Source organism: Natator depressus, chromosome 3 (assembly GCF_965152275.1).
Source record: "Natator depressus isolate rNatDep1 chromosome 3, rNatDep2.hap1, whole genome shotgun sequence".
NCBI lineage: Eukaryota > Metazoa > Chordata > Testudines > Cheloniidae > Natator > Natator depressus.
Genome location: NC_134236.1, coordinates 78,943,988 through 78,959,095, shown reverse-complemented (window position 1 = coordinate 78,959,095; position 15,108 = coordinate 78,943,988). Strand labels below are relative to the sequence as shown.

The window sequence follows — 15,108 nt, the reverse complement described above, 5'->3', positions numbered from 1 at the left end:
GACCAGGTAGTAATGGGGGACTTCAACTACCCAGAAATTTGTTCATAAATTAATACAGCAAAATACAAAATGTTCAGTTAGTTCTTGGAATCTACTGGGGACAACTTTTTGTTTTAGAAGTTGGAGGAAGAAACCAGGGGGACAGTCATTTTAGACTTGATTGTGACTAAGAGGCAGAAATTGGTTGTGACACTGAAGGTTGAAGGCAAATTTGAGTGAAATTGGTCATGAAATGATAGAAGTAATGATTCTGAGGAAAGGAAGGAGTGAAAGCAGCAGAATAAGGACAATGGACTTCAAAAAAGTCCATTGCCCTGCTTTCAAAAAAGCAGATATTAACAAACTCAGAGAACAAGTGGGTAAGATCCCCAGGGAAGAAAATCTGAGGACAAAGTTGTTTAGGAGGCTTATTAGAGAGACAAGGTGGGTGAAGTAATATCTTTATTTGGACCAAATTCTGTTGGTAAGAGAGACAAGTTTTCTGGCTTATACAGAGCACTTCTTCTCAGAGAGATAATATTAAAGACACAACAGCAAATTATTCCAGTGCAAAGGCAAGGTAGGAAGAATAGTAAGAGGCCAATGTGGCTGCACCAGGTACTCTTTAATGACCTGATAATCAAAAAGGAATCCTACAAAAAGTGAAAACATGGAGAAATTGTGAAGGATGAGTACAAAAGAATAGCATTATAGGGACTTAGCGAGGGACATAAAAGTCAATAAAAAGAAGTTCCATAAATACATTAAGAGTAAAAGTAAGGTGAAGAATAGTGTCCATCCTCTACTTAGTGGGAGAAGAGAGAAAATAATGAATGACATCAAGAAGCCCAACGTGTTTAATACCCAACACAATTAGTATTAACAATAAGGGGGAAGGAAGGCAAAGAAAATAATAAAGAATATTTAGATAACTTAGACATTTTGAAGTCAGATGAAATTCACCTTAGGGTAATTAAATAACTTTCTGAAGCAGTCTTTGAACCATTAGCAATTATCTTTGAGAATTCATGGAGGTCAGGTGAGGTCCCAGGGGACTGTAGAAGGGAAAACATAGTGCCTATCATTCAAAAGGGGACTCACGGAATTATGGACCGGTCAGTCTAACTTCAACACCTGGGAAGATAACGGAATACATTATTAATCAATTTGTAAGCAGCTAGGATATATCTGCATTGCATCTGCACCATCACCTCTGCAAGCTCCGGGCTTGAGAGTCTGAGCTGAAACATTTACACAGCTATTTTTAGTATGCTAGTATGAGCACCACCAAGAGAAGGCAGTGGACCTGGGCTGAGAGGCATAAAGGATGGACCTGCCCCCGATCGCCTTCAGTTCTTTCCTACAACCTCTGATGGTTGTTGGAAGTCCTTTTCCTGGCTTCTGCAAGATTTTTCATCAAGCATCTAAACAGTGCCCATTATAGTTTCTGTGCAGTTTAGTTAGTTGGTGTAGTTTAAAAAATATATGGTTTTTGTGTCGCTCTGGCACCCAGTCTGGGTACCAGCTCCAGTACGAGAGATATGGTGTGCTCTCTGGATTTCAAGCCCTGCCACTCTTGTGGTAAGGCAATGCCTAATAATGACCATCACCCCAGCTGCCTTAAGTGCTTGGGGGAGGCTCATGTGAGCAACATATGTAGCATTTGTAACGGTATTACAAATGTTCCAGGAGGGACAGGGAAGACAGACTAAGCCCTGGTCTACACTAGGACTTTAGGTCGAATTTAGCAGCATTAAATCGATGTAAACCTGCACCCGTCCACACGATGAAGCCCTTTATTTCGACTTAAAGGGCTCTTAAAATCAATTTCCTTACTCCACCCCTGACAAGCGGATTAGCGCTTAAATCGGCCTTGCTGGGTCGAATTTGGGGTACTGTGGACACAATTGGACGGTATTGGCCTCCGGGAGCTATCCCAGAGTGCTCCATTTTGACCGCTCTGGACAGCACTCTCAACTCAGATGCACTGGCCAGGTAGACAGGAAAAGAACCACGAACTTTTGAATCTCATTTCCTGTTTGGCCAGCGTGGCAAGCTGCAGGTGACCATGCAGAGCTCATCAGCAGAGGTGACCATGATGGAGTCTCAGAATCGCAAAAGAGCTCCAGCATGGACCGAACGGGAGGTACGGGATCTGATCGCTGTATGGGGAGAGGAATCCGTGCTATCAGAACTCCGTTCCAGTTTTCGAAATGCCAAAACCTTTGTCAAGATCTCCCAGGGCATGAAGGACAGAGGCCATAACAGGGACCCGAAGCAGTGCCGCGTGAAACTGAAGGAGCTGAGGCAAGCCTACCAGAAAACCAGAGAGGCGAACGGCCGCTCCGGGTCAGAGCCCCAAACATGCCGCTTCTATGATGAGCTGCATGCCATTTTAGGGGGTTCAGCCACCACTACCCCAGCCGTGTTGTTTGACTCCTTCAATGGAGATGGAGGCAATACGGAAGCAGGTTTTGGGGACGAAGAAGATGATGATGAGGAGGAGGTTGTAGATAGCTCACAGCAAGCAAGCGGAGAAACCGGTTTTCCCGACAGCCAGGAACTGTTTCTCACCCTGGACCTGGAGCCAGTACCCCCTGAACCCACCCAAGGCTGCCTCCTGGACCCAGCAGGCGGAGAAGGGACCTCCGGTGAGTGTACCTTTTAAAATACTATACATGGTTTAAAAGCAAGCATGTGAAAGGATTACTCTGCCCTGGCATTCGCGGCTCTCCTGGATATACTCCCAAAGCCTTTGCAAAAGGTTTCTGGGGAGGGCAGACTTATTGCGTCCTTCATGGTAGGACACTATACCACTCCAGGCCAGTAACACGTACTCGGGAATCATTGTACAACAAAGCATTGCAGTGTATGTTTGCTGGCGTTCAAGCAACATCCGTTCATGTGTTATCCTCAGGAGAGTGAGATATAATCCATGGTCACCTGGTTGAAATAGGGTGCTTTTCTTCAGGGGACACTCAGAGGAGCCCATTCCTGCTGGGCTGTTTGCCTGCGGCTGAACAGAAATGTTCCCCACTGTTAGCCACAGGGAGGGGGGAGGGTTGAGGGGGTAGCCACGCGGTGGGGGGAGGCAAAATGCGACCTTGTAACGAAAGCACATGTGCTATGTATGTAATGTTAACAGCAAGGTTTACCCTGAAAGAGTGTAGCCAGTGTTTTATAAAATGTGTCTTTTTAAATACCGCTGTCCCTTTTCTTTTCTCCACCAGCTGCATGTGTTTCAATGATCACAGGATCTTCTCCTTCCCAGAGGCTAGTGAAGATTAGAAAGAAAAAAAAACGCACTCGAGATGAAATGTTCTCCGAGCTCATGCTGTCCTCCCACACTGACAGAGCACAGACGAATGCGTGGAGGCAAATAATGTCAGACTGCAGGAAAGCACAAAATGACCAGGAGGAGAGGTGGCGGGCTGAAGAGAGTAAGTGGCGGGCTGAAGAGAGGGCTGAAGCTCGAATGTGGCGACAGCGTGATGAGAGGAGGCAGGATTCAATGCTGAGGCTGCTGGAGGACCAAACCAGTACGCTCCAGTGTATGGTTGAGCTGCAGCAAAGGCAGCTGGAGCACAGACTGCCACTACAGCCCCTGTGTAACCAACCGCCCTCCTCCCCAAGTTCCATAGCCTCCACACCCAGACGCCCAAGAACGCGGTGGGGTGGCCACCGGCCAACCAGCCACTCCACCACAGAAGATTGCCCCAAAAAAAGAAGGCTGTCATTCAATAAATTTTAAAGTTGTAAACTTTTAAAGTGCTGTGTGGCATTTTCCTTCCCTCCTCCACCACCCCTCCTGGGCTACCTTGGTAGTCATCCCCCTATTTGTGTGATGAATGAATAAAGAATGCATGAATGTGAAGCAACAATGACTTTATTGCCTCTGCAAGAGGTGATCAAAGGGAGGAGGGGAGAGTGGTTAGCTTACAAGGAAGTAGAGTGAACCAAGGGGTGGGGGGTTTCATCAAGGAGAAACAAACAGAACTTTCACACCGTAGCCTGGCCAGTCATGAAACTGGTTTTCAAAGCCTCTCTGATGCGTACCGCACCCTCCTGTGCTATTCTAACCGCCCTGGTGTCTGGCTGCGCATAACCAGCAGCCAGGCGATTTGCCTCAACCTCCCACCCCGCCATAAACGTCTCCCCCTTACTCTCACAGATATTGTGGAGCACACAGCAAGCAGTAATAACAGTGGGAATATTGGTTTCGCTGAGGTCTAACCGAGTCAGTAAACTGCGCCAGCGCGCCTTTAAACGTCCAAATGCACATTCTACCACCATTCTGCACTTGCTCAGCCTGTAGTTGAACAGCTCCTGACTGCTGTCCAGGCTGCCTGTGTACGGCTTCATGAGCCATGGCATTAAGGGGTAGGCTGGGTCCCCAAGGATACATATAGGCATTTCAACATCACCAACAGTTATTTTCTGGTCTGGGAATAAAGTCCCTTCTTGAAGCTTTTGAAACAGACCAGAGTTCCTGAAGATGCGAGCGTCATGTACCTTTCCCAGCCATCCCACGTTGATGTTGGTGAAACGTCCCTTGTGATCCACCAGAGCTTGCAGCACTATTGAAAAGTACCCCTTGCGGTTTATGTACTCGCCGGCTTGGTGCTCCGGTGCCAAGATAGGGATATGGGTTCCGTCTATGGCCCCACCACAGTTAGGGAATCCCATTGCAGCAAAGCCATCCACTATGACCTGCACATTTCCCAAGGTCACTACCCTTGATATCAGCAGATCTTTGATTGCGTGGGCTACTTGCATCACAGCAGCCCCCACAGTAGATTTGCCCACTCCAAATTGATTCCCAACTGACCGGTAGCTGTCTGGCGTTGCAAGCTTCCACAGGGCTATCGCCACTCGTTTCTCAACTGTGAGGGCTGCTCTCATCTTGGTATTCATGCGCTTCAGGGCAGGGGAAAGCAAGTCACAAAGTTCCATGAAAGTGCCCTTACGCATGCGAAAGTTTCGCAGCCACTGGGAATCATCCCAGACCTGCAACACTATGCGGTCCCACCAGTCTGTGCTTGTTTCCCGAGCCCAGAATCGAACGTTCCACAGCATGAACCTGCCCCATTAGCACCATTATGCACGCATTGGCAGGGCCCATGCTTTCAGAGAAATCTGTGTCCATGTCCTGATCACTCACGTGACCGCGCTGACGTCGCCTCCTCACCCGGTAGCGCTTTGCCAGGTTCTGGTGCTGCATATACTGCTGGATAATGCGTGTGGTGTTTAATGTGCTCCTAATTGCCAAAGTGAGCTGAGCGGACTCCATGCTTGCCTTGGTATGGCGTCCGCACAGAAAAAAGGCGCGGAATGATTGTCTGCCGTTGCTCTGACGGAGGGAGGGGCGACTGACGACACGGCTTACAGGGTTGGCTTCAGGAGGCTAAAATCCACAAAGGGGGTGGCTTTACATCAAGGAGTAGTTCAGGCAGGACTTCACGGAGGGTTCCAATAAGAAATGGTGCACCTAAGTTATTGTTCTTATTGGAACAAGGAGGTTAGCCTGGCCTCTGATTGATACATGGCTAGATCTACCTCGCAGCACCTTCTCTGTGAGTGACTGCAGTGTGACCTAGAGGAATGAGTCCCCTAGACAGGGCAGGAGGCAAATGAGTACAAAACAAATCTGGTCTATTTCTTGTTTTGATCCACTCCATCTATCTTTTACATCTTTGGCTGGCAGCAGACGGTGCAGAAGGACTGCAAGCCATCCACATCTCATGGCTGCTCGGCAGAAGATGGCACAGTACGACTGCTAGCCATCCTCATCTCTTGCCTGCCTGGCAGAAGATGGCACAGTACGATTGCTAGCCATCGTCATCTCTTGCCTGCCCGGCAGAAGATGGTACAATACGACTGCTAGCAATCCGTATTGCCTGCCTGCTCACCATTAGACGGTTCAATACGACTGACTGCAGGACTAAAGAGAATGACCTGGTCAAGTCACCAAAAATTTAGTCCCTGCGCCCATGTCTGCCCAGGCGCTCCCAGCCGACGTGGCCAGGAGCACCTCGGACATGACGAGGACGGCTACCAGTCGTACTGTACCATCTGCTGCCAGAAGGCAATGGGTTGCTGCTACTGTGTAGCAATGCCGTACCGCGTCTGCCAGCACCCAGGAGACATACGGTGACGGTTACCTGAGCGGGCTCCATGCTTGCGGTGGTATGGCGTCCGCACAGGTAACTCAGGAAAAAAGGCGCGAAACAATTGTCTGCCCTTGCCTTCACGGAGGGAGGGAGGGAACGGGGGCCGGACAATATGTACCCAGAACCACCCGCGACAATGTTTTAGCCCAATCAGAGTGCTCCATTGTGACTGCTCTGGACAGCACTCTCAACTCAGATGCACGATTGTTTGCCGTTGCTCTGACGCAGGGAGGGGCGACTGAGGACACGGCTTACAGGGTTGACTTCACGGAGGGTTCCAATAAGAAATGGTGCACCTAAGTTATTGTTCTTATTGGAACAAGGAGGTTAGCCTGGCCTCTGATTGATACATGGCTAGATTTACCTCGCTGCACCTTCTCTGTGAGTGACTGCAGTGTGACCTAGAGGAATGATTCCCCTAGACAGGGGAGGAGGCAAATGAGTACAAACAAATCTGGTCTATTTCTTGTTTTGATCCACTCCATCTATCTTTTACATCTTTGGCTGGCAGCAGACGGTGCAGAAAGACATATTGCCTGCCTGCTCACCATAAGACGGTTCAATAGGACTGACTGTCGGACTAAAAAAAATGACCTGGTCAAGTCACTAAAAATTTAGTCCCTGCGCCCATGTCTGCCCAGGTGCTCCTGATCGACCTCACACAGGCGACCAGGAGTACCTCGGACATGACGAGGACGGCTACCAGTCGTATTGTACCGTCTGCTGCCACAAGGCAATGGGTTGCTGCTACTGTGTAGCAATGCCGTGCCGCGTCTGCCAGCACCCAGGAGACATACGGTGACGGTTACCTGAGCGGGCTCCATGCTTGCGGTGGTATGGCGTCCGCACAGGTAACTCAGGAAAAAAGGCGCGAAACAATTGTCTGCCCTTGCTTTCACGGAGGGAGGGAGGGAAGGGGGGGACTGACGATATGTACCCAGAACCACCCGCGACAATGTTTCAGCCCCATCAGGCATTGGGATCTCAACCCAGAATTCCAATGGGCAGCAGAGACTGCGGGAACTGTGGGATAGCTACCCACAGTGCAACGCTCCAGAAGTCGACTCTAGCCTCGGTACTGTGGAAGCACTCCGCCGAGTTAATGCACTTAATGCACTTCTGTGGGGACACACACACTCGAATATATAAAACCGATTTCTAAAAAAACGACTTCTATAAATTCGACCTTATTCCGTAGTGTAGACATACCCTAAACTATCTACGGCTGGAATCAGCACTACATCCTCTATCTGAGCCATCTATCTCGGTCTGGGTACCTTGGCATCAGTTAGTAGTGCACCACCAACTTTACCAGTGCCGAGAGGTAGATCAGTGTCACTGGTACCAAAGAACAGGCACCATAAATCAGACTTGGTACAAGGGTCTTTGAAGGAGCTTATCTAAAGACTCAGGAGTGCACTCAAAGAAGAGGTACAGTCCAGAGCACATTTCTAGGCAAGGGAGTTTGTTGACTCCAGAGCCCACTGTGGGCCTATTGAGATCAACTCCCAAAATCAATCCAGGTCATGGGTATTGTCAAGCATTCACATAATCTAATCCACAGTCAATGCACTCGGCCTGCTGATCAACACAGAGAAATCAGTCCTATCTCCAGTACAAAAAATAGAATTTACTGGAGTGGTCCTGGACTTGATGATAGCCAGGGCCTTACTACCATAAGCAAGGTTTCATAGAGGCTTATCCCCTCACCATGGTGAGAAACTGTTTAAGGCTGCTGGGGCATATGGCAGCATGCAATTATATAGTTCAATATGCTTGTTTCAAACTGCTGCTGGGAGAGGTATATTCTCAAAGGAGGCACCACATAGACATGTTAGTCCACATACCAAATTGGATATTAACATATCTAGATTGGTGCATGGATCTGGCCAATGTCTGCAAGGGAGTTCCCTTCATCCTGCCTCAACAATCTCTTAGCTTAGAAACAGATGCCTCAGATCTGAGTTGAGGGGCTCACTTGGGAACCCCGCAGAGCATAAATCAAGGTCTCTGGTCTCTCCAACACCATAGTCTACACAATATCAGGGAGTCGCAAGCTAGCCAATTTAGCTTGCATGATGTTCTTTCTGCACATTAGGGGAATGGGTGTTTTGGTGCTGACTAAAAATAAGACGGCCCTGTTTTATGCAAATAAACGGGGTCGGGGCAGTTCTCATTAGCCTGCTGGGAAACAATTATGCTTTGGGATTTCTGCATCAGCAACACTATATTTCTGAAAGTGTCTACAATACACTGTCCGATCACCCAAGTAGGCTGTTTATCACTCACCACAAGTGGTCACTTCTCTTAGACATAGTAAGGTCCATTTTCCAGTCCCAGGGAATTCCCCAAATGGATCTGTTTGCAACAAAAGACAACAGAAAATGTTACCAGTTTTGCGCCCATGTGGGCTATAGTCCAGGTTCATTAATGGATGCTTTTCTGCTGCTGTGGTCAGAGGATCTACAGCACATTTTCCCCACCCACCCATTCCTCTTCTGCCTGGAGTTCTATGCAATATCAACAGGACAAGGCACATTTTATACTAATAATCCCAGTATGACCCTGTCAACACTGGTTTTCAGAGCTCAAGAACTTTTTCATCACTCCCGCACTGCCACTCCTGCTTCATGCAGACTTGATTTCACAGAATCGCGTCTGCCTCCTCCACCCCAGTCTTCAGGCCTTTCACCTGCTGGCTGGAAGGCTTCCTAGTTAACATTGGTGGAGGAGTCTTGCTCTAGAGAAGTTCAGGACATGCTGCTGAGTAGCAGAAAACCATCAGCTAGCACTACTTAGCTGGCAAAATGGAAGAGGTTTTTCACCTGGTCCAGACTGAAAGGGGTTTCCCTCTTCTTGCCTCTATTCAGCACATACTGGACTATCTTCTGTCCCTGAAACATCAATGATTGGTGATTAGCTTGATCAGAACACACCTAGAAGCTATATCAGCATTTGATCCACCTGTTAATAACGGCTCTCTTTTTTTCCATCTTGAAGTCTGTAGGAATTTTAAAGGGTTTGGACAGAATATATCTGCAGGTACATAGCCCTATTCCTTCATGGAGCCTGAATCTAGTCTTAAAAAAGCTGGTGGTTCCTCCCCTTCCCTTAGAGCATCTAACAACCTGTTCTCTGTTGCACCTTTTGATTAAGGTAGCATTTTTAGTAGCCATTACATTGGCCAAGAGAGTGGGGGAATTGTGGGGGAGTACCCTATTATTGGATTCTCCATATATGGTTTTCTACATGGATAATCTACCTTCATCCTCCCCCAAGATTTCTTACGAAAATGGTCTCCACTTTTCATATTAACCAAGCAGTCTTCTTACTGACCTTCTTCCCAAAGCCTCGTGATAATAAGGTGGAGGAGAGACTGCACACTTTGGATTTTAGAAGAGATTTAGTGTTTTATCTGGCACTGACTAAACTTGTCAGGGCTTCAACTCAATTATTCATTTAATTTGCAGACAGAATGAATGGCAATTGTGTTTCCACACAAAGGATTTCATGTTGGACATCCAGTTGTATTTGCCTATGTTACCAGTAGGATAATGTGAAGCCCCTGGATAAAGTGTTGGGTCCATTAGACTAGGTCTCTGAGGCTTTTTTGGCTAAAGTTTCCATATTGGACATTTGCAAAGCAGCAACCTGGTCATCAGGTCACACATTTGCCTCTCACTACACTATCTTTCAACAATCCATAGACAATGCAAATGTGGACACGTGGTCCTCCAGTCCCTGTTCAAACAGACTCCAAACCCACCTCCAGTTGGGACTGCTCGTGAGTCACCAACAGTGGAATGGACATGTGTAACACATCAGCACTAGTCAGACCTAAGCTGTAATACTATGTCCAGTTCTGAGTGTCACACTTGAAGAAAACTGTGGACAACTGGAAAGAGTTGAGAGGAGAGCAACAGAAATGATAAAAGTTTTAAAAAACCTGACCTGTGAGAAAAGGTTAAAAAAAAACCCTGGACATATTTAGTCTTAAGAAAAGAAGACTGAGGTGGAACCTGATAACAATCTAAAAATATGTTAAATGCTTTTACAAATCGATTATGCTCCATGTCCACTGAAGGTAGGACAAGAAGTAATGGGCTTAATCTGCAGTATGGGAGATTTAGGTTAGGTATTAGGAAAGTCTTTCTAACTATAAGGATAGTTGTGACCAGTAGCATGCTGTGACATTTTTAGTAATGCATGCAACAACATTTTAGTGAACAAATTTTGCAGTAAACTTTCCATTCTGATGAGGAGTTCACACCGCTATTTCTGTTCTATCATGGACAATTCAATCTTATACTTGCATGCCTTATGTGGTCCAACTTTTTTAGTGACATTTCACAAAATTATGTTCTCCATGCAACATGATCTTGGTGTGTGCAAGGTCATACTATATAGGGGACTCCATTTTGTTCTACGATATGTGTTTGGATGTGGCCCACAGGCTGCCAGTTACATTTTTTGTGAATTCTGGGGCATGCAATGCATGCTTTACACATATAGATGGCATGCCACTGGTTGTGATGCTTACTTGGGACCAAGGACTGTGGGTCACCTTGTTACCCCGCTGCCTCCAGCATGATCAAGTCATTCCAGTGGTAGCTAGACATCAGCTCCCTGACACGGCCAGCCCTTCAGCCACTTAAGCACTCTCTTCAGGCCTCGGCCAGCCCCTACTTTGCCTCGCAAGTGAACACTTAATGCACCCGAGTCCCCAAACTCCTCAGAACTGTCCCCCTGTAATATCCATCCCCTGTCACTGGACAATCTCTGTAATAACCAGATTCACTATTCCCAAGGAAACAGAACACACACCAGTTTGTTTGATTCAAATGAGGATTCAGACTTTGCTTAATGCCACAGCAATGAGTTGTATTTATAATACGATATGGATAAGTTTATTAACAGAAACAGAGATTGAAATATTCAAATAAGTAGTGAGCAAAAATACCGGAAGCAGAATTGGTTACATATATAAAACTAAACATAAACCACAATCCTAGGTCTACACTTATTAATGGTGGCATTTCCTGTTTAATAGAGCAGATACACTCCCAGGATATAGTCTTTGATAGGGCTGCTAGTATTCAGACAGGATCAAGGTTTTTATGAATACCCCCCCCACCCTTCAGTAAATGGATGCTGTCAAGGTTCCTTCCCTACTCTGAACTCTAGGGTACCGATGTGGGGAGCTGCATGAAAGACCCCCTAAGCTTATTCTTACCAGCTTAGGTTAAAACTTTCTCAAGGTACAAACTTTGCCTTGCCCTTGAACCCTATGCTGCCACCACCAAGCATGTTAAACAAAGAACAGGGAAAGAGCCCACTTGGAGACGTCTTCCCCAAAAAATATCCCCCCAAGCCCTACACCCTCTTTTCTGGGGTAGGCTTGATAAAAATCCTCACCAATTTGTACAGGTGAACACAGACCCAAACCCTTGGATCTTAAGAACAATGAAAAAACAATCATGTTCTTAATAGAAGAATTTTAATTAAAGAAAAGGTAAAAGAATCACCTCTGTAAAATCAGGATCGTAAATACCTCATAGGGTAATCAGATTCAAAACATAGAGAATCCCTCTAGGCAAAACCTTAAGTTACAAAAAGACACAAAAACAGGAATATACATTCCATTCAGCAGAGCCTATTTTACCAGCCATTGAACAAAAGGAAATCTAATGCATTTTCTAGCTAGATTACTTACTAACTTTTTACAGGCATTCTGAGCTGCATTCCTGATCTGTTCCCGGCAAAAACATCACACAGACAGACCCTTTGTTCCCCTCACCCCTCGAGCTTTGAAAGTATCTTGTCTCCTCATTGGTAATTTTGGTCAGGTGCCAGTGAGGTTATCTTAGCTTCTTAACCCTTTACAGGTGAAAGGGTTTTGCCTCTAGCCAGAAGGGATTTTATAGCATTGTATATAGAAAGGGGGTTACCCTTCCCTTTATATTTATGACAGATGCTAAAATGTCTTTTTTGCTTCACCTTATATTTCCCAAAACTCATTTTGTCCCCCAGAGGCAGGATGGCCACTGTGGTTCCCTTCTTGAGGTGCTGGCTCCCAAGAGTCTTCCCATAATCCTGTTTGTTTCACATCCCCCCATTGACTTTTTTTCCTATTCACTTTCACATGTAAAATGTGGCTTCCACTGTGTGTGTTTTATAATGCTTAATTTACCTCAGAGACAGGGCTAGGTGACTAAACATAGTTAGTCTGGCAAAACAAACTGTCAACTCTACCTGGTTACACAGTTTAAAACGTTTGTCTAGATACACATAACCCATTACGCACCAACTATACATACATTGCATAATGCTTATGATGACCAGTATATATAAGCTTTCATATGATACCTTACACAATGCTCTTCATAGATAAATACTAAGACAGCCATGTTTTTGGTGTAGTGAGTTTGTCAGGCCTGACCGACATTACTATTACAGAACAATTGAAGTTGAGGGAATCTTAATTACTGGAATAGGCTTCACAGGGAGGTCATAGAATCCCCATCACTGGAGGTTTTAAAGAACAGGTTGGACAAATACCTGTCAGGGATGGTCTAGGTATACTTGGTTCTGCCTCAGTGCAGTGTGCTGGACTTGATGAGCTCTCGAGGTCTCTTCCAGGACTACATTTCTATGATTCTATGTTATATATGAGGCATTATTAAGGTTGGCCAGCATTTCACATTATAAGACCCTAGTTCAGTTGCTTTTAACTTTGACAAACTTGAAGTGCGTCCAATAGTTCAGCTGTTTCTGAGAATGAAACTGGGGAATAACATTTTTTTTCTGTTAAAAAATTCTGGAAGCCTTTTCTTTGAGAAGCTCTAGTGCCCCCATGCTTTGGAGCAGGGACTTGAAGTTTGGTAGGTAAGTGGCTTATGTGTAAGGGATGTGGCTTGTGCTGTCCCTGTGAAAATCTGCCCGAGTTATAAATCTTTGAAAAAAAATAATTTGTACATGATCATTAGAGACCTCTTAGACCTCAGAAGATTCTGTCCTCTTTGAGCATGCTTGAGCCTCTCACAACTTCTAGTGCTGATCAGACTGCAGGTACACCAGCTGTAGCTCACGAAAGCTTATGCTCAAATAAATTGGTTAGTCTCTAGGGTGCCACTAGTACTCCTGTTCTTTTTGCCAATACAAACACGGCTGCTACTCTGAAACCTGTCATTTCTGCAGTGTGACTGACCATGATCTGTCCCCTCAAAGCTCCTTCCTGTGAAGACCAGATTGTCCATGTGCCATCCCCACTGACTGACTGTTCCAATCCCTAGGGCTGTAATTGTTGTTGCCAGTTGCTGCAGGCACTGAATGAGGCAGGGATTCTGTGGAAAAATAGTACATGATCATGTAATTAAAGACTATATAATAATGCAAACACACAATGGTGTCAAATTAAGGTTGTATTTCCTAACTTTTGAGTTCTTGACTTTGCAACCTTAATAATATTCTTTTAACAGTGCTTTATATGTAATTTTAAATAACTTTCATACTTAACCTGTCTCTGGCAGCCAGCCAGTCTGTACAGTTGATGCACAGTGATTGGGAATACAGTAAGGTTATTTTTCAGCTCCCTTACAGAGAGATGTTTGTTCTACAACATTATTCCTTACAAATAGCTTCAAGCATGCTCATACTGCTAAACGCTTGACTTTCTATCCTGATTGGTTCTGTTGTTATATTTGTGAGTATGACTCCAAGCCTATAGTAGTTCTACTGCAATGCAATTCAATTTTATCAAATCAAAGTAAATGCTCACCTTAGAGGTCAGTTCAGTTAAAAACTCTGATGTGATAAATCTTTTTTTTCTACTTGATCCTTTCATGAATCTCCCTGCTTTGCATGTATCATTTGGAAACTGCTGAATGGTAGTCCTCTAATAAATAAACAAACATGCTATTGTTCTTAAACTTCAATTAGTCTGAACAATAATCTATATACTCATTTATAAACCCAGGGGCACATCCTCAGCTGATGTAAATTGTCATAGCTGAGGATCTGCCCCTTTTACTCTCCACTAGGTGCTTGAGCTGGCAGAGGATTCCCAGTCAATCCTGTATTGCTGTCTCTTCTGGGCTGTGCAGGTTTTTTTTACTGGTGAATCAAAGGTCCACAACAGATACAGATATATAGAAGGCACAAGCCCAGGCAGCTCATACTCCATTCACAAGCTGTGGTTTAGCAGACCAATCCCACAATACTACCAGAGAATCGTTGAAGTAAACAGACCGTGAACAGCCCATTGTCTGAAAATTCATTCCACCTATTTAGTAAGCACTTATAAAGAATGAAGATATCTGAGCAATTCTCTAACTACACAAGGGGCTAAATACATACTGGATATATCAAACAGCTCTATAAGTGACTCAGAATAAAAAGCGGATTCTGTGACCTTCTATCTTTCTTCACTAAATCAAATAAAATATTCTGATTATCTCTCAGCCACATTCAGACTAAGTGAAAGATCCTTTTCCTATAAGCAAAAGAATGAGGTTGCATACAATGTACAATATCACCATTATTCCATTCAATACACTCTATTGAATGTCTATATCAAATCTTTATTTAATCTGAGAAATTATATAAAAGCAAACTTCAAAAATCTATTTTTCTATTACTGAAGTCAATCAGGATCTGCTGCTGCAGTGCATTAGGCTTCAGACAAAGCATAGAAGTAGGTAAGAAAACCTATCAAGTATATAGCTACAAACTGTTGCTGAATAGCAGTTAAACTCAATGGAGAAAAACGTGTATAATATTCTGATGGTGGTGGGTCTTTTTTAAACTCCCTAGACAGCAAAAATGAAAAGAAAATATGAGAGAAAAAACCCACAGCAAAACCCAGTTAGCCACCCTTTTTCTACCCTTTTTCCATTGAGGTCCAACTTAGACCTACTGGTGAAGAGCACTGCTTTTAATAAAAATTATTATATTATTATTA

The 15,108-nt window shown here is 44.9% G+C and overlaps 1 protein-coding gene across 1 annotated transcript in view; it reads left to right on the top strand.

The window, feature by feature from the left end:
* Positions 1-2,077: 2,077 nt before the first annotated feature.
* LOC141984500 (uncharacterized) overlaps positions 2,078-15,108 on the top strand; it is a 68,240-nt gene continuing 55,209 nt past the window's right edge. Inside the window, exons 1-2 of the mRNA XM_074947575.1 lie at positions 2,078-2,630; positions 3,210-3,648. Coding sequence (XP_074803676.1) covers positions 2,078-2,630; positions 3,210-3,648 — 992 coding nt within the window. The remainder of the gene's footprint in view (positions 2,631-3,209; positions 3,649-15,108) is intronic.